Below are 19,165 nucleotides of genomic sequence, written 5' to 3'. Positions count from 1 at the left end.
GTGGAAGGACCTGTGGCTTAGGCACACCACTGTGCTGTGTTCTCCTTTAGTGGTTCTGACAGAAGTTTATTTTCACTCCCTGCCCACCTTGGATTGGGTCTCGCAAGCGCCCTGTTGACGGGCCACCAATTTAAACAGTGGGCTTATCTGGACTTATCTGGCTCGCTTGTACAAATTCCTGCTCCTGTTACCCTCAGAAGCACTCAGTGTTAGAGTCATGTTTTAAGCCCGGCACGGAACGCAGTAAACTCGGAACAACCTGTTCCGTTGAGTTCTACCAGCTAAGCTGTCTAAGTGGCGTTTGTAATTCTACAGCCGCTTGGACAGTGAATTGTTTTGAAACAAATGGAATCGGAATTCTTGCAGAATTGGTGCCATCAACATCATCAATACCCTGTGAAAATCCCTTCCTGGAAAAAGAAAAGAGGGTTTACTTTGTGGTTGAAACCCTAGCTCAGGACCAGATGCATTGAGAGAGCCATCAGTTTAGAATATTATAATTAAAAGGTTCCTTGGCTCTGTGCTGGCTCTGTGTTGTAGACAGGGGAGAGCGGTGCCCAGATAAACAGTGGCGGCGGTCCATGAATCGACCAAGTGAGGATTGGGAGGCGAATCTGAGCTTTATGAGCGATTGCCCCCGCAGCTGACTGGAAGGGGCCAAATGAGGCGTGAGGAAGGGGCCAACGGATCCCCGCTGAGGCATAATGCACCCAGCACTGTGGTCTCGCTCATCTTGTGCGTGCTTGCATGTGAGTGTGTGTATGTGTGTGTGTGTGTGTGTGTGTGTGTTCTCCCAGAGAGCACGTGTGATGGATTCACACGTGTGGCAGGTCTTTCCATCCACTTTAACCTACCTGCGGGTGCAGTTGGTCACTCAAGTGCCAAGTCTCCAGTCATGTGAGCAGTGTATGCGTTTCCCGCTGCCGCCGTCGTGACTGCTTTAGTCCTCACCTAAGTTATGGGCCACGTGAGGCGGCCCAGACGCGCCTGTCCGGCTGCTCATCCGTCCGTCTACTGTTCCACGTCCAACACTCCTCCCCCCCTCTATCCAAATGCATTGACTGTAGTTGTCAGGTTGCATATAACTCTCTCCGGTTATGGGCTGAAGGAGAAAGCTGGGAATCTGCTGAGTATCTCTTCCTCTGTCTATGTCTGTCTGTTTGTCTCTCTTTTCTTAACCTGTCCTTTGTTATATATCCATTTGTTTCTCTAGTCTATGTTCCTCAACAGCAGTGTCATTGCCACAGCAAGAAGCGATGTGGCCTCTTGGCTTAGGCACTGTGGATAGTGATGGTAATAATCTGTGTGTGTGTGTGTGTGTGTGTGTGTGTGTGTGTGTGTGTGTGTGTGTGTGTGGTGGCACCACAGGCGTGGGGCGCTGCCAGGAAGGTGTCGAAGGACGACTGGCTGGAGTGGCTGCGGCGTCTGAGCGTGGTGCTGCTGAAGGAGTCGTCCTCGCCCGCCCTGCGATCCTGCTGGTCCCTGGCGCAGACCTACATCCCCCTCGCCAGGTGAAGCTCCCCCTCCAGCACCACAGCCACCAGCATCCCCCTCACTCTCTATCTGTCTGTCTGTCTGTCTGTTTTTGCGTCTGTCTGTCTGTCTCTGTGTCTTGTGACTGTCTTGTGACTGTCTCTGTGAGTCCCTGTGAGTCTATTAGTTTGTCTTTTTCTGTGTGGTGCTGTGCCTCTGCCCCTCAACCCATCTGTGTGTCTGTTTCATAATTGAATCCAAGACCCTCACCACCTCCAGCCCCGTTCCTTCCCTCTGTGTCCTTTTTTTTGTTTTTCGCTTCTGTTATTATCCACCCCTGGGTGCCCTTTATCAAGATTCTCGCGCCATCTATTGGATCCCTGATTTTATTGTTGCTTTATTTATCCCACATCTCCACACACGTGGCAGATAAAAACATCACTAGAATTTTTTTTTTAAACAACCTTCAGCTTTAGATCTGTTTTTGAACATCCAGTCATTATTGAAGGCAAGATAAATAGTTCAGTTGTTTTTCAGTTGGATCATGTCTGTCTTTTCTAGGTGATTTTTCACATAGATGCTTTCACATAAAGCAGCCAGGCAGCTACAATGCTACACTCTGGGCACATGAACATGGGAGCTACCAATAATTGTGGAGTTTGTCAGGTCTATAGGTTTTGAAACTACCTGATGTTCATGGCCTTCCAACTCAGTTTTGTAGCCATCTATTCCTTTTCTCAAAAGCCACCTCAAACTCATTGGTCTGATTGTTGTCGTAGGGACCTGTTCAACGCTGTCTATTCCTTTTTTCAAAAGCCACCTCAAACTCATTGGTCTGATTGTTGTCGTAGGGACCTGTTCAACGCGGCCTTCCTGTCGTGCTGGTCAGAGCTGAGTGAGGACCAGCAGGATGAGCTGATCCGCAGCATTGAACTGGCCCTCACCTCGCAGGACATCGCCGAGGTCACACAGACCCTCCTCAACCTGGCCGAGTTCATGGAGCACAGCGACAAGGTTAGAGACGGCCACGCACCCCACGCACGCACACACACACACACACACACACACACACACACACACACACACACAGATATGCATGCATGCACACACACACACACACACACACACACACACACACAGACATGCATGTATGTATACACACACACATATACACACACACACACACACACACACAAATCCCAACTCCATTTCACCATCCTCTTACATAATTAATATTAATGCGCAGATACATACAGGATCAGTATCACCAAGGTCACTACAAAATCAAAATGAACATTCAAAATTGCCACATATTACAGCATAAATTCACAGTCTCACTCTCTCTTTCAATTTGCGGATGTGCTTGAAGAACTCTAAAAACAGTTATTTTTAGAGTTAAAAAGTAATGTAGATTATAATATATCCAGGCCTTTAGAGTTCCCCAAATGCTTTGGAAGCAGAAAGTGCTGTTTAAACATCTAGGGGTTACAACTTTTACCATAAATTCATCCACTTGGAATGATTGAGAATTCTTCAAGCTTCTAATTTTGCCCTTCCTTTTGTTTGCATTTCTGCTAATTGAAAAGACTGCTGCCGAGAGGCCTTTGGAAACAGGGGAGATCGTTCAAACCACCACATTATTAAACTGAATTTAGGGAGAACTTGGTTGCAGGATCCGTGGGTGAATTTGAAATGAATTTAATACTTTCAAGAGGAAAAGGAGGAAAATGGTTTGCAGCCGACACGCTTATTTTCCCAGTTGCCCTCTGCCAACTTATTTGTTCTGCTGAGCTTATGTTGAAACTAAAGCATATCCTAAGTACCTTGAGATTTAATGCAAATTAAAGTTGGGTAAAATGAGCTGTTTATATAGCCTATCCCTTTGCCAAGGAGGCACCAGGTCTGTGGGATCCCCTTGACTTTTTCTTTTCGGGAACATTTGTGATGCGTAAAGGTGCTTATTAGCCACATGTTGTGCCTGTCAAATCTTGCTCTTATCCAAAAATTTCTCGTAAATATTCTTAAATGTCACGACCCATCTGTCTGTGACGGAGTTTGTACTTTCACAGAGAACAAACACAACTCAAAAAACACACTTGTTTTCCATCTGCGTTTGTGTTGTGCCATTTCCCAGGGTCCTTTACCGCTGAGAGATGACAATGGCATCGTGTTGCTGGGGGAGCGGGCGGCTAAGTGTCGTGCCTACGCTAAAGCCCTGCACTACAAAGAGCTGGAATTCCAGAAGGGTCCTTCACCCCTCATTCTAGAGTCCCTCATCAGGTAAGAGAGCCTCGCCGTCTCACTGCTTCAGCGCCCCTCAGACCCATATTTTACCACCACCACTCTGTGATAATGGAAATTTTTACATGGTTTTGGAGTGGGTGGAAAATGTCCCTGAAATCATGGAAAATATGAAATTCCTCTGCGTTTCTCCTAGGCCTTGTTTTTTGTTAAGCCATCCTGGGGGATTCCATTGTTTCTGGTTTGCACATTTGACAAAAGAGTTCTAATTTGGCAAACGGAGCGCTTTATGAGGTTTTTGACTTGCTGCCATGGCAAATGTTTAGGTGGGATGTCAGTCATGGTTTTGGACAAGAACTTCCAGGTGGTCAGGTACTTAGGCCCCCTCTGAGTCAGGCCAAAGCAAAGAGGTCATTTCATTTTGCCATGGCAAAGAAGTGTAAACATCGCCAGTGAGTGGATTACATAACTCTACATCCTCCGTATTTCCATTTAGGTTGGAGGTTTCAGACAGCGTTCAGAAATCGTGCATTGACACGCCACAGATGCATCTGCTAATGTGTTTCCCTGAGCTGGTGCCGTTGGTGTAGTAGTGTACTGCGGTTTGTAGTGCATTCCCTTTTGGAGTGCTTAGTATGTGAGGAAGGAATTGACTGCAAAGGACCTTCATGTTATCCACTAGTATAGTGGATGTTTATAAAATATCACATGGGATAAACTTCACTAGTTAAAATTGTGTTGTTTAGAATTTTATTACATAAGGGTAGTCTGATTAATCTTTGGCCTTGTGCTGGTGGCCTGCACAGTGAGTGGAAAGATTGCTTCTCCCCAGCCAGGAGAAACACTTGAGACAAAATTGCCCTATATAACACATTTTACACGCTGACCTCCTCTGTACACCAAAACCTCCAAATCTTCTTGCACTTAATTTCCAGCCAGGGATAATTTCTGGACTGCATGTCAGTGCAGGGGGTCTTGTCCCATCATCTGAGGCTTTGTTTTTATGAGGGGCTATGAAGTCGACAGGATAGGGCTGAGGCTGGAGCTCTAGCGGCCGTCTTACTACCTGTTTAGGTGGCACCTCCATGTCTCCGTCTCCCAGTCATCCTTTCCATACCCTCCTCCGCCTTCCATTTCACGTCTTTGCCGTGCACGAAGAGATCTGTTTCGCAGGCCCACGGTGGGACCTGTGCCTCTTTTCATCCATTGTGTGTGTGTGTGTGTGTGTGTGTGTGTGTGTGTGTGTGTGTGTGTGTGTGTGCCTCCAGTTGGGCCAGGCCTACCCAGAGAAAGCCTGTTTTCAATTTCATCAAGCCCTCCTCTTGCAAGCCAGTTGGCGCAACATTCTCAGACCGTCCATCTGGTTCTCACCTCTCCTCTGAAAGCCCCCACCACACACACACACACACACACACACATGCACACACACTTATGTGTGCAGAAGGGCCCCACATCATATATACTGAATGAATCTAAACACGAGCCAGACGCTCCACATTTGAGTCCTCTGTAATCAGATGTTGTGGCGCTGGTATGGCTTCTGTGGTGGATTGAGTTGATGTCATCTGATGATTAGAAAGGCTCCCAAGCTGCTAATCCCTCCCATTCTGTGTCTCTTTTGGGTTGCTTTCTTTCCATTTCTCTGATCCCAAAATTCTTGTGTTGATGTAAGCCAAGCTTGAGTGCATTTTAAGGATTACTTAGTTAGAGATGAAATGTCACAAAGATGGAGCAGAGAAAGGCATTCTAATTTTAAGACTTGTGGAGTGATTGACCTTAATTTTGTTCAATCCCTCTTTGTCTTCGCTGTGGAATAAACCTTTAAGAGGATGTTCCACTCTTAATGACAGAATCTCGTGATTCCATGATAAATACTTCTTAAATGACCCTCTCAGATTTTCCTGCAACAGTCCCCTATTCAAGTTTTGTATATTATCACAAGTCAGGTTTGAGTAGGAGTATAGAACGTACATTGTGTAATGATTTCATCTGGTTAAACTATTTTCACAAAGGGCTTTCCTATACAACCTTCTGCTAGTATTCTGTGGTTTTACTTCCAAAGACAGTATTGGTAGTAGAAAAGTGTGCATTGTTAAAAAATGCACCTTCTGAATGACCTCCATACAGGGATGTCTGATTGATGACTTGCCTTTGGTTGTAATCCTGAATCTCCTGAAAGATCAAATCTCTTTTACTAAAAATCTGAATGAATGAATAACATTTCTGATTCACATTTCCCATGAATCAGCATTCGATACGGACACTCGGCATCTGGCGATTTCTTGTCAATCGGAACATCCGTTACAAATACGCACATTCCCGCATTCTCTACCCAGTAGCGAGAAGGGAAGTGAGACCAATTTCTCCAGAAGTCTCCACACCTTCTCCAGATGCCGAGCCATTGAGTAGTGTATGAGAAAGTCACGGGCTATCCAGGAATGAAGGCTGGACTGATCCCAGAGGGGGCAGTGTGTTGAGCCTCAGGGACCATTGGGCCAGAGAGCAGTTAGAAAGCTGTGATTGCATAAACAGATGGGTGGCTGGCTTATAGCTGGGTAATATTGACCCCGGCACACAGAAGGAGAGAGACTTTATGCGGGGACGGAGACTGTTCAAAAGACTCTGAGACGTAGGTCACCTGAGCGTTTCCCCTCTTGCTTCTGTTGGCAGTGGATCACAATGGATTGGATTTGTCATAACAGTGGCTTTTAGCGTAGAGGGCTGCCAAATGCTGTTAACAAATTTGGGGCTGGTTCACGGGGTTCGAGTCCCAGTATTGAGATTCCAAACTCCAGTAGTTGCCTATTTTATTCTTTCGGAGGGATATTGGCTGGCCATTAAATGAGGCACCTTCATTAGACTCAATTCTCTTAAAAAGAATCTGTGACGATTTTATGACCCTTTTTTTCCCCTCATTGAAGTGAATCTCTTATTCAGGCAGAAGGTTTTGATTTTCGTCTGGAAGGAGCTGGGCTGGTATTCTAAAGCACTGTTAAACGCTTTATTTACAGCTTAAATATGCGGCCTAGGGCTTCAGTGCTGATGCGTTAGCCTGGCTTGGGCTTTGCTGGTGTATATCCCCCTGTCTACTCCCATCTGTTTATAGTAAGTGCATCTCCAAATCATTGCCCCGGCACCATGAAATGGAATTTCAAATAAACTTTGGTATGTTGAGAGGTATAGGGCTCTAAAAGACTCTCAAGACTGTTTTATACTGCATCAGAGCTATCTCCTGATGGACCTTGTGCTGTTCAACCCCCTTTAGGAATCGTACATTTATGCTGCAAGAGAACTGGAGTTGGAATGTTTCCAGTTCTGTCTGTCAACTTTAGGAGTTTGGATGTAGGAGCCGATGCAGAGTAGTGCACAGAACTATGCCCACTGTAACAGTTGTGTGTCCTACAGAAGGCCTGCGGGCTCTTAACATTTCAGCATTTTAAAATGTTTTCCCTTACCCATGCCTGTCAACACAGCCTTCATCTGCAGATTTCCAGGATTGAGGTATTCATGCAGGGGAGGTTGTTTTGATTTGGTTTTATGGAGTCTGCTTGCTTGTCCACAACAACACAAACAAGCAACAAAAATGCTTTAAATGTAAATGTTTTTTAATTTAAATGCTTTTTCCATCCAAGTCATAGGAGTAGCTCTTTCAAATTCTTCTGCCTGATCTCTTTGCAAGTTCAGTTGACAGCATGGTTGGTGAGCTACAGTTATTTATCTGACCGAGCACATTGAACTCCCACAGAAGGCCTGTTGAAAAGCTCTGAGCATTTTTGTGAGTTCTAATTACAGCATGAATCCTGTGTCACACACAAGATGCCCACAAGCCAAATGAGCCACCATAGGTTAAATGAAGTGTGACAAAAGGATTTGGGCTAAAATAATATGCTAGTGACTAAACCTGATTCTTCATTGTTTGTCTTGCTAATGTCTTTCCCCTTTAGGTCATCTCACGCACTCTAGGTCGGTAAATATTTACTACTGGTTTTCACATTCAGTATCACTTCATCTCACACTCTTGTTTTGGGCACAGATGCCCCGTCAATTAGCATCAAACAAATGGCTTAATTGTCACAATCTCTTTCTCATGGCATCAGTTGAAAGCCGCTAGATGGATGAATGCTCAATTGTGCCAGCGTTTAATTGCATCTCCAGATACGCTGAGCTCCCCTAAACAGTAAACACATTGGCCTGTTACATTTTATAAGTGCATTCTTTCTGCTCAACTGTATCTCAAAATAGCTATAAAATGATTGGAGTGATTGCTCGACTGCAAAGTGCTTTTTCTGTCTACGCTTTCAAGATGGATATTTTACAACTAAAATGAAGGCAAAGCCAAGATCTGTTCCTCAACCTGAGAGCTGAATTAACGACAGAGGTATTGGGTGGGTCGCTGTGGTTCCCCAGTGGTTCCCCATCATGCACATTTGTGTGAAGGTCTTTCAGCAGACTGTGATGATGAATGGAGTGGAGAAAGCCAGCAGAGTGCAGGAAGTCAACGCAAACATGCACAGCACTGAAAGGTCACACTAGGCCACAAAGTTCCTACCTTTGCAGCCTTAGACCATTTACCACCAAGGCCTCGTGTGCCTCTGGAGAAACCATTGTAGCCTTGTGGAGAGGTTGATGTAGAAGAAGTACCTCTGGAGAAAGTCATTGGTGTTGGTTTCAAACAAATTCAGTCAGTGTCTGCTTGATGTCTATGTGAATGCATTGTCCTGAGGTGTATTTCTCCCTGGCACATGAGTATGTGCTCTTTATCGACATTTGAGGAATTAAGGAATTTGCTTTCCTCTGGCTAAGAGCTCTGGGCTCTTGAAAATGATGGATCTCCTCTTGCCATCTAAGAGATATTTCCACTGAGGATGTGTCTGGCTTTCATCAAATTAGAGATGCTCACCGTGGAGGTACACTCTAAAGTTGTCATTCAGAATGGGGATCTACCGAGGCTCATAGCTACTGCTTACTCTCATCTCATTCTTGTCCGCCACTCAGAGCAAGCAGTATTAAAAAATCTTCCCAATAGCATGTGACCTCTCAGCAATGCCTTTGTGGGTTTGTTTGACAAAAGGGTGACACAAAAGGGTCTACTCATGTCAGCTGCCATGGGAATTTCCTGTGTGACTTTCCCATTGAATGCCAGCGTCCGCTACAGCTACTTGGCAATGGGGACAAGACAACAGCCTGACCTTGATTTAGTCAGTCACCTGCTGTGTATCAAAGAGTGTCCATAGGATGACAAAAAGTTGAGAAACCCTTAAGCCACTCATTTCATAGAGAAGGAAGTATTTAATGGGTACCTGGGTTTTAATTGCAAGTAGTGTGTGGAAGTAGTGTTTTTATTTTAAAACAGAGACCGAGACACTGATTTTTAAAAATACAGTTTTATTTTAGATTTGTCATCCATTAGGATACTATAAAGAGCTGTACACATTTTACAAATGTCATTTTCATTTCATCTATTTGCGCTTTTAAACAAAATAAAATCTGTCCTGTACCTGTCAGTCAAAGGTTGGTCGTTACTGCTCTAACTGAACAAAGAGGCTTGATAATAATGGTGGCTTTTGAGCATGGCTTAGTTTGAGGAATACAACCTAATTGCTTTAAAAACAAATAAACAAACAAACACAAATACAACAAACACAAGCAAAACTCACCTTCTATAGAACAGTGGTAAAAATGCTTTCATGAAAGCTTAAACAATTTAATACATTTAAAGATAAATACAAAACATCACTTATCATTTACAATCAAACGTGGTCCATCACACATCCAGGCAAATCCACAAGTACTGCAATCAACAACATGAAAAGAACATCCCAGAAATGGAATAAAAGCGGCATGTTTGGTTTTAAACTCTGATACCCAGGTTTTGAAGAAATTCCTTGACATTAGCATTGTGTTACGAAGATGTTTACTTCGTTTGTAAAGTCTTTTAAGGCATGAATCCCTGAGGTCTGATCTTCATCTCCATGCGCTTCAGGGAGTAGCTGGGTCCGTGCCAGCCGTACCAGGTGATGCCATCCGTACTCTGCTTGTTGTGTTTACCAAAGCGGTAGTACATGCCATTGGGGTTTGAGTCAGTGCAGCAGTTGTACCAGTAGCCACCTAAAGAGGGAGAGAGGACCAACAGAGTGTGAGAAGCTAGCCAGGCATCTGCAGGCCTGGGTGTTGTGATGGTTCAAGGTCTTAGACTGTGTGCTCTTTCTGAACTTTCTGAGCTTACCCTTGCGAAGTGCAGCGCAGTCATCAACACACTTGTCGTTGTCCTTGTCCTTTGTGCTGAAGTTGGTGTTGTTGTGGTAGCGCATTGAGTCACCGGCATTGCCGCTGTAGTTGGCGACGAATAGCTTGTAGCTGTTCAACTCGTTGCTGATGGTGAAGAAGCCGTATTCAGCATAACGAGTCTGTCCCTCCCAGTCCTGCAAGTTGGAAAATGTAGTCGTAAGATTCATCCAAAAGCTTGTCTGAACTTTGATTTAATATTCCTCAAAGGTGCTATCTGAGCCTACGAGAAATGTGCAAGTAATTTGAAGCACTAACAATGCTCCCACTGGCCTCGTAATAGTTTTCTGTGATCTAAAGATTATACCTGTGTTTATTTTTCACATTCACAGATATGTCAGTCAGCACTTTACACTTTCTCCTAAATCCTGCGTTTGAATACCATGATTTGAAGGTTTATTCATCACCTCCCCATTCTATCCTGTTGAACTCCCTGACCTCAGATGTCCTGCATGTCCAGTATACTTTGGTTCCCACTGTCTAATACCCTACAATCCTTGTCGTCTATAGAAGAATGCGTTTCAACATTCTTCCCATTCCCTTACCTCCATCTCTATCCTCAGCACGGTAGGCTGGCGGGTCATGCGGAAGATGTTCTCATTGCCCAGCCAGAAATCCCCACGGATGGTGCCAAATCCCTTCTTGTACTGCTTCCAGTCACGGTTGAAGCTGCTCAGGCCCACCTTGCGTCTCTGGATGACGGTCCAACCTCCTCCATTGGTTTCCATGTCACAGAACACCTAGAGAGGCAATGGGCAAATTGAACAATTCGTTTGGGGAAGCTGCATCAAAGAGTTATCTTTGGAGGTTACGGTGGATTACGTTTGATGTATTTCTAATTTTTTGACTCACGTCCAGTTCAGGTGTGCCCAGGTAGTCATCAGAAGGAAGTTTGTACTCTCCTGAGATCTTGTAGTTTCTGGAGTACAGTGATGCACAGTCGTAGATGGCCTCTAAAAAATTGGAAAATATTAGGGAGGATTGCTAAAACAGATGGTAATGGTTATAAAACAAAATGAACTTAGCAGAATTTTATTCCTTCAAATTTACAATTAATGTCGTGCCCAGAGGGACACCTTAAAGGGGTTCTTGAAGTGCAAATTTGGATCTGGTCTCCTACTGTAGATCATGCAGGGAAGGATATGATGGACATGATGCGGCTCAACTAAGCCCATATTTCCTCTCTGAACGCTCAATATGGTGATGCTATCAAGACCACTCTAGAGATCACTGCAGAGTCATCCTTCCAGCCCATCAGAGACAGACAGACTTTGACTGCTGCCATGGCTCTAGCATGGCTAGGGGACTGTTAGCCTACCCATCAGCCCCCAGCTTTCGATCATCCACCTCGGCCGCCTCTGTGTAATTTGCAAATTCCTCTACAAAGCTTTCCTGTGTTCTCTTTGCCAACAGCAGATAACTAACTCTGCAGACATCCAAGGCCCTAGACGGCTGGCTAATTGGGTATTAAAGTGCAGCATTGTGGCACGGTTCAGTTAATGGCAGCTTTTTTTGACGGGAAATGATTAATAGTTTGTTGCAGCTTAAATGGCATTCCGTGGAAATGACTGCCGCTTGATGGGCTTGGGCATTGTGGGCAAACCAGCAGGCTGCAGGTTATGAGTACAAATTACGGCTTGTGTGACACGGACAGCTACTGTGCACCAGACAGGCAGAGACTGTAATCATCCGGCATTCCCGGCAGCTTGCCTGAGAGCTTGGACAGCACCTTGCCTAATTACAGTGTTTAAAAGCCCCCCAAAATATGTTAACAGGTTATGCTGAACGCAAACGTATGTGCTGCTGAAATTCCTTGGTTATCCTTGAAATTCCTATATTCCTTGGAGCTAGAAGTGCCTGTTGGGGGTGGAGGGAAAGAATGCAGAGTGGACTACTGATGTAATCTTCTCAAGCCCCTATCTAGCCATCTATTATCCGCTCGTATTGGATGCATATTTAGGACAAGTAACCTAAGCTTGAGCCCTTATTATCCTCTCTTTTTTTCTTTCTTTTTTTCTCTCTTTTCAGTTAAGTTTGTCATTCTCTTCATATCCCCCTATTCTCCACTGAGATAAAGGTTCCATTCACTGTGGCAGGGATAATGAGCAGACATATGTGTGTGACTGTTAAAGCCATTTGACTTGTACACTTGGAAGAAGAAAGGGGATCGGGTATCTAGCTGCTTTTATTTGGGCCCTTTGCGAGGGTGGATCAGCGGAGTTTTTCACCGTAAGCTTCACTGAAGCAGACGGCCCGTGAAAGAGGAGAATGGACGCGGAAATTGAAGGTGAAGCAAATTTCCTGTGGCTGCGAGATGACAGCATAGTGCCAGAGACCATTGTGGTGATTTATGCCGTGGCCAGCCGTATGGCTTTCACACCTGGACAGACGACAGACGTCACACAGCAGCTGTCAAACTGAGGGGTGGGGGGGGGGGGGGGTCTCTAAGGTTTCGGCTGATTTTTTTGCTTGACGGTGTCTTAGGTTTAACCCTAATTCAGTTTATCCGTTAAAGGAATTTTGTGATCAGCAAGAATCATCTTTAGGATCAATCAATCATTCAAGTACTAACAGACAGTGTAAGAAGACAGAAGTGGGTAAAATTTAATTCAATTGCAAACTTAAAACTTGTAAAAACTGCATTTGAATAAATATGTTTTTTTTTTCACTGACAGCTACACATAAAGTGTGAGAAAAATACAGTTAAAAAACAGTGAAATCCAGTCCTTACAAGTTTCCTTAAAAATGCACCCTCCAAGCCACCCATGACTGCCCCTTGCCAAAGCCAGCCTTCAGTTTCTCTCCTCCCCAGCCCTTCTGTTAATTTGCCCAAAGACAAACACATCATCATGCATTTGTTTGATTACGAGTGAAAAATCACTTGCTGGTTTGTGACCCTTCAGTGTGAAAGTAACAGTATAGTACCAGTTGTGTGTGAGAGAGAGGGAGACAGAGGGGCTTTACTCTGGGCAAGTAGAGTGTGAAGTAAGGTCTGTCTGTCTGTCTGTCTGTCTGGCTGTCTGTCTTTCTGTCTGTCTTTCTGTCTGTGTGTTTGTGTCTTACCTGATGAGGTGCGCGTGTGGGCTTGGGCGCCTTGCATCTGCATGATCTCCACGCGGTTGTTGATCTCGGAGTACTTGCTCTCGGCCTCGGTGACGCGCTCCTCCTGACGGCGGCTCAGCTGGTCCAGCTCCATCATCTGGCGCAGGATGTTGAGCAGGTCAGATTCCTGCTTGCCCCTCAGCTCCTCCAGCAGGCTGGTCAGGTTGGCCACCTGCACCTTCAGTGAGCGCACCTCGTCACAGCACTGGCCCTTGGGGGGCTTCGGCGGGGCCAGGCGCTTCTTCAGGGCCCTGGGCGGATGTGTTGCCCAGCAGCAGACATGTCAGCAGCGTGGCCAGACTCACCAGCACCCACTTCTGCATGGTCTCAGTAAGAAATTTAGAAAATGGAGGGAAAAAGCAGACAACAGCTTCAAAAACGAGCGTTTGACTTTGAAGATGTCAGCAAAGTCAAGTCAAAAGTCTGTCTTTGTCTCCTTGATTTGCTTGTGGTCCTCTTTTTTGTTCTTAGTGAAGAAGTTTTTCAGAGAGTGAGAAGTTTCGCCGCTGGTAATGTATCAGAAGTTGAGATCTTGTTGAGGTGGCGGCAGAGGCTCTTCTTCAGTGATGAGCTGTTCACTCTCAGTCTCTCGCTCTTGACTCTTCGGTGGAGGCCTGGCGTGGTGGCATCTTAAATATCTTCTCCCAATGCATCGAGGACCTCCCCTTTTTGGTTTGGGCTCACAGTCACTGACCCCCCACACCCCACCCTCTGGGCGTCAGGCCCTTCCCACCCCCTCTTCCTCTCTCCCTCTTTCTCTCCCCCTCTCTACCTCCCTTTCTCCCTCCCTCCACCCGCTCTCACTTTCTCCCCTGCTCCCTAGAGCGCTCTCCCTTGTCAGGTCCCACCCAGTGGCCATGCCTTCGTCAGGTGTGGGGAGTTTTGTGGGACACTCTTTTTTTTTTTCTTGTGTGCAGACACGCAATGGTGAGGCCGCCAAACAATGCTCCTTTATTTTCCAGTAAGGTTCTGCTTGTGTTGCCTGAGAGTGACTCATCTGTAGGAAGCTGTGCCTTTCAAACACCTTTAATTGCCTTCAACTAACTTTTAATCAGGGCGATTAGTCTGCTGCCAAGATGGCTTTTGTGTCTTGGTGGTTAAATTTGTTGGCTGCTAAAACGAAAGGAGTTTTTCAGTCTTGGTAGGTTATGTTGACTCATGCAGCTTTCTTTTTCACTTGAAAAAATATGACAGAAATTCTCCTAAAGTATGACAGAACTATTCCTGTGTTGCCACGGAAGGAGGAAAACCATTCATCCCTTTTGGTATAACTCTGGTTAGCATTTAATTATGTTTTGCCATGAGTAGGTTTTACTCGAACTCTCGTGGCTTACTGTAGATTGCTGTGTTGTTGACCCTGCCAAAAAGGGATGGCTGGTCGCTTCTATGCATAAAGTATGCCTGTTACATCATTGTCTCTCGTTGCCTTAGTCATTCTTTTTTGTGTGGTGTGTGTGTGTGTTTTTTTGTGTGTGTGTGTGTGTGTGTGTGTGTGTAAATTCATGGCTTTATCCGCCTGTGGAATCACTTTTGTGTCGTATTGTACGGACAAACAAAAGAAAACAGATGTCTGGGGGGAAAGGAACTCCAAGAAACTTTTGGAGGGAGGAGACTCTAATAACAGTAATATTACAAACTCATGCTGTGAGAAATTACAGTGTGAAGACCTGGTCCCCCTAAAGAGGGGGCAACGTGTGTACATATGTGTGTGTGTATGTGTGTGAGTTGGAAGAGGTAGGCTATGTCTGGTAAGGGCAGGAAACACTTTCAAAGCCTCTGTCCCTGGAGATTTATTAGCCGCTCCTAGAAACACAGTGCTGCTGTTTCCAACGCTACTCAAACACTCTCTCCGTACACTACACTTTTTTACTCTCCTTGTACTGTTTCATTCATTCCATCACCTTTGAGACACCCTCCAATATCCTGTCCCTGGGGCTAATTTAAAAGCATTTTTAGGTGCTATTTTGGACTGCTGGTTTAATTTCTCAAATAAAGTTTATATTATATGTACTGAAAACCATAGATGTGTGAGCTGAGCCAAAAAATATGCACATACAGTGCATTTTAAGTCCAAGTACCTGTGTTTTTGTTTGTACTCTTTTTCCAGAGGTGTCCATTGAGCCCATACCTCGACAGTGTGAAATGAAAATGTCTTTACCTGGGACTGTGCTTTTGTAAACACCTTGGCACAAAAGCTGAAGGCCTGAAACTTGAGCCACGAACAGACAAAAGCAATATTTACCTAAATGGGGAAGGAAAACAAAGAATGCTCGCGCCTTGTAGTTCTGTTGACCCCTGACCTTTAACCCTGTCAGCGTTGCGGGGGAGAAAGAAACCTAAGTGACATTGAGTCCTTAACTACCCCACCCTTGATGTTGTCATCTGCCCAGAACATAATGGTTGCCTGGAGTCCACCCTGGGCTTTTCCTCTGTTAGGGCTGGGTGGTTGGGCCTGTCCGAAAAACACTGGTTTCTGCTTAGTATCATCCTCCAGGAAACACACTCGGGCGCTTTAATGAAGGATGTCTCTTAACAATCCCAGCTCTTATATAAGGTTTAAAGGCCCTTTTCTCATTTGAAATGTCCATGGTGTGTCATTTTTCCGGAATGTGGGAATATTTGGCTGAACGTTTTCTTCTCGTCGCAACGGGTTCCAGCTCAGTGCACCTCGTTGTGTGGCAACAATTTAACAGGTAACTCTCATCCATGGGTGCACATGCTGTGCTGTGGCCTCAAACAGAGAAGCCCTGTGCTCCCAGTTCCTCACTCATGCAGTCATCCCTTCCCATCCCACCATCTTGCAATAATAACCTTGTTTGTCTCCTCCACAACAAGCGCCAAGGATTTAAACAAGAAACGGGATACCCCATTCAGTAATTGTGCCGTGTGTGTAAATAATTATTTTGTTTAGAAGGAATTTGTCCCCTCAGTAACATAATGGACTGCCTTTGATTAGTTCCTGTAAACAGTGCAATTCTTTTATACATTTGAGAATTCCAGTTCAAACTTTATGGTTTAAAAATTGCCATACCCAACGTTTACAACTTCAGGTAAAGTATTTACATACTTACAATATAAAAATGTTAGAACTGCAGATGCCCAAGGCTGACTGCGAAGTCATTATTTTATTGTTGTATGGTTTGTTGCATTTGAAAGGCTCCTAAAGAGATACTTGAACCGATTAGAAATTTTGCTTCCAGATAGGAACAGTTAAATCATCACAGTGTAACATGAAAGTCGTTCGACTGTAAAATGTTTAATGTGAATTTAAATTGATTCAGTTCAGATCTCTCTTTTCCTGTAATCCAACCACCCTGCCCCAGTTGAACACAGATGGCATTATTTCATGCCAATTGGACATAAATGGCAGTGTTGTCTCATGCATATCATAGTGTGAGTCATAGCACGCTCTTTCCTGCTTACTTAATAGGGCAATTCCATGGAAAATTATGTTTTTTGTAACATCCATAACGCCAATAAAATGTGATGGTATGGTATGATGTGAATGATTACATAAAATTTGAGCATTTGCTATTTTTGGCTGAAGAATGTACATGAGAAGAAATGCACAAAATATTAATGTTATCATTCACATCATACAAATGCCCAGGCATTTCACTGGCCTTATGGATGTGACAAAAAGTCAAGTTTTCCGTGGAATTGCCCAATACCTAAGATGCATTCTCTGAAAATACGCAACTGCAGCTATTTTCGGAGTATTCCACATCGTGCAGGTCCCTCTTGTATTGCACATCTGCGCATTTCCTTTGTGCCTTGTTGGACTGATTGAATAGCAGCTGGGTTTAGTGTTCCCTTGTCCAGTGTTTCGATTATAGTTGGACTCGTGTCCGTTTAGCACCCACATGCAGGTGGCTCACTTAGCTCAGCGGAAGCAACACGTACAATTTGACTTCACTAGTAATGCTTTGAAGTGTTTTTTCCCCTCCTTTTCATAGCCAGCCACAAAACATTTGATGAGTGTTATAGGAGACATAAGCCCATTCATAGTCCTCATTCCCATAAGAGGAACCACCTCCTTACAGTATTAGCTACACCATGTATGAGCTTGTTGTATGCACAAAAAACACATATTGACCACCCCTCATAGCTGAAGAAATTTAGCTAAATCAATGTACAAACGTACAGTTAAGAACAAAATGATTCATACCCCTGGCAAATATTGATGTAATGTTGATTTTCTCTTGACCAATGTGTTTGTTCTGACTGAAAATGACACTGCCACATGCCTAAAGGTTGTAAGACAATGTGGTAGAAACATGGAATCAAAAAAATAATTGTGTTGGCATGCCCAAAATAATTCATACCCTTTTTAAATAATCAATGGAAACATCTTAATTTGCCATCAGAGCTCTCGAAATGGTTCTACCAAGCCTCTCCATGTGTCCACAATGATTGTAGACCGCACCTTTTTAGCAGCAATCTGGGTTTTGTGGCAGGAACGATTATTTGCCGTCCCTTTGGCCTTATGCTAACTTTTTTGACAGATTGAGGTCTGGACTCTGGCTGGGCCACTCTAAAATGTTGACATTGTTCTCTATTAACCATTTCATGCCTTGTTTGGCTGTATGTTTTGGATCATTGTATGGTTTAATGGTCCAATGATGCCTGTTGGGGCAGGTCTCTTGGCACACTGCCTGATCTTTACCTCCAGAATCTCAGTGTAGCATCTTGCTTTAGTGTTACCCTTTACTTTGAGAAGGTCACCAGGTCCCCCTGGTTAAAAAACATCCCAAAAGTATACTTTTTTAACCCCCACAATCGAAATGGACGTGGTGTCATTGGAATTTAATGCTTCTTTTTTATGCCAATCTCAGGCCAGCGAAAGCTAAATTCTTTGTCCAGGTGTGCCCTTATAAACGTTTAGCTGAGTTGTGCAAGTTTGGAGAAGAGTGATCCATGATCAGCATCCAAGATGACCAGGTGATCCATTTTGAGATGGAGTGGAAATTTCAACCACCAAAGCACCATCCACAATGTGGAGAATAGCTATAGAAATGTATTAGTTTTGGGTGTTTTTCAGACAATGGAACCTGGTGAACTTCTCAAAGTAAACGGTAACACTAAAACAAGGGATTGAGATTGACATTGAGATTTTTGGTGGAAAAGATCAGGCAGTCTGCCGAGAGACCTGCCCCAATGGGCATCATTGGACCATTAAACCACACAGTGATCCAAAACATACAGCCAAACAAGGCAAGAAATGGTTAACTGTGAACAATATCAACATTTTAGAGTGGCAGAGCCAGAGTCCAGACCTCAATCCGTCAAAAAAGTGAGCACAAGGCCAGAGTGATGGCAAATAATCATTCCTGACTGAAAACCCGGATTGCTGTTAAAAAGGTTTGGTGTTTAAAAAACGGTCTAGAATCATTTGGCCACATGGAGAGGCTGGGTAGATATTATGAGAACCATTTTGAGAGTTGTGAATGCAAATAAAGATGTTTTCATTGATTATTTAAAAAGGGTATGAATAATTTTGGACTTGCCATTTTTCATAAAAATGTTAAGAAAGATGAAAACGCTTCTTTTTTTAATTCCATGGTTCTCCCACATTGTCTTACAAACTTGTGGCATGTGACAGTGTCATTTCCAGTCAGAACAAACATATTGATAAAGAGATATCAGCAGTAAATCAATATTTGCCAGGGGTATGAATAATTTTGTTCTTAACTGTAGGTGTAGCCGGGAAATTACGGTATTTCCAGCAGGTACACTCATAACATCATTGTTCCTTTAAATTTTCAGCAGAGTAAGTGTACCCAGGATAGAGTGTAGTTAAATAGTGTTTTGCTCTTTCAAAAGCAGTTCAACCTCTTTCAGACATGGGCTGCCTCCTTGATCAGGTTCTGCTGTCTTGACCTGTGGCTCTTTAGTTGTTTTGGTGTTTTGAAGCAGTCGTGGCGACTAATCCCCAGCACATCTCTTTATTAGACCTTGACCTGTGACACAAGTGCCACCCTGCTTGAATTCCTCTCTGAATATAGCCCTGTTTTCATACCGGTCTGCTGTTTCCAGAGGTGGCGTCACATTGTCATTCCTTGTG

General features: G+C 44.2%; 2 protein-coding genes across 3 annotated transcripts in view; one reads left to right on the top strand and one right to left on the bottom strand.

Moving 5' to 3' along the window:
- The window catches only part of mtor (mechanistic target of rapamycin kinase), a 94,895-nt gene that overhangs the window by 26,815 nt on the left and 48,915 nt on the right, over positions 1 to 19,165 (top strand). For both annotated transcript variants that reach the window (XM_048240486.1, XM_048240485.1), the window contains exons 26-28: positions 1,369 to 1,511; positions 2,325 to 2,487; positions 3,608 to 3,753. In XM_048240486.1, coding sequence (XP_048096443.1) covers positions 1,369 to 1,511; positions 2,325 to 2,487; positions 3,608 to 3,753 — 452 coding nt within the window. The remainder of the gene's footprint in view (positions 1 to 1,368; positions 1,512 to 2,324; positions 2,488 to 3,607; positions 3,754 to 19,165) is intronic.
- angptl7 (angiopoietin-like 7) lies at positions 9,083 to 13,712 on the bottom strand. Its single transcript, XM_048240487.1, is given in 6 exon segments — positions 9,083 to 9,822; positions 9,941 to 10,136; positions 10,545 to 10,739; positions 10,852 to 10,952; positions 13,063 to 13,345; positions 13,347 to 13,712. Coding segments are annotated over 6 exon segments (1,026 nt in total). The 5' UTR covers positions 13,425 to 13,712; the 3' UTR covers positions 9,083 to 9,649.

The sequence above is a fragment of the Alosa alosa genome, chromosome 4, assembly GCF_017589495.1.
Source record: "Alosa alosa isolate M-15738 ecotype Scorff River chromosome 4, AALO_Geno_1.1, whole genome shotgun sequence".
In the NCBI taxonomy this organism is placed as follows: Eukaryota; Metazoa; Chordata; class Actinopteri; order Clupeiformes; family Clupeidae; genus Alosa; species Alosa alosa.
The sequence above is the reverse complement of the archived record's forward strand: the minus strand, read 5'-3'. Positions and strand labels throughout refer to the sequence as shown.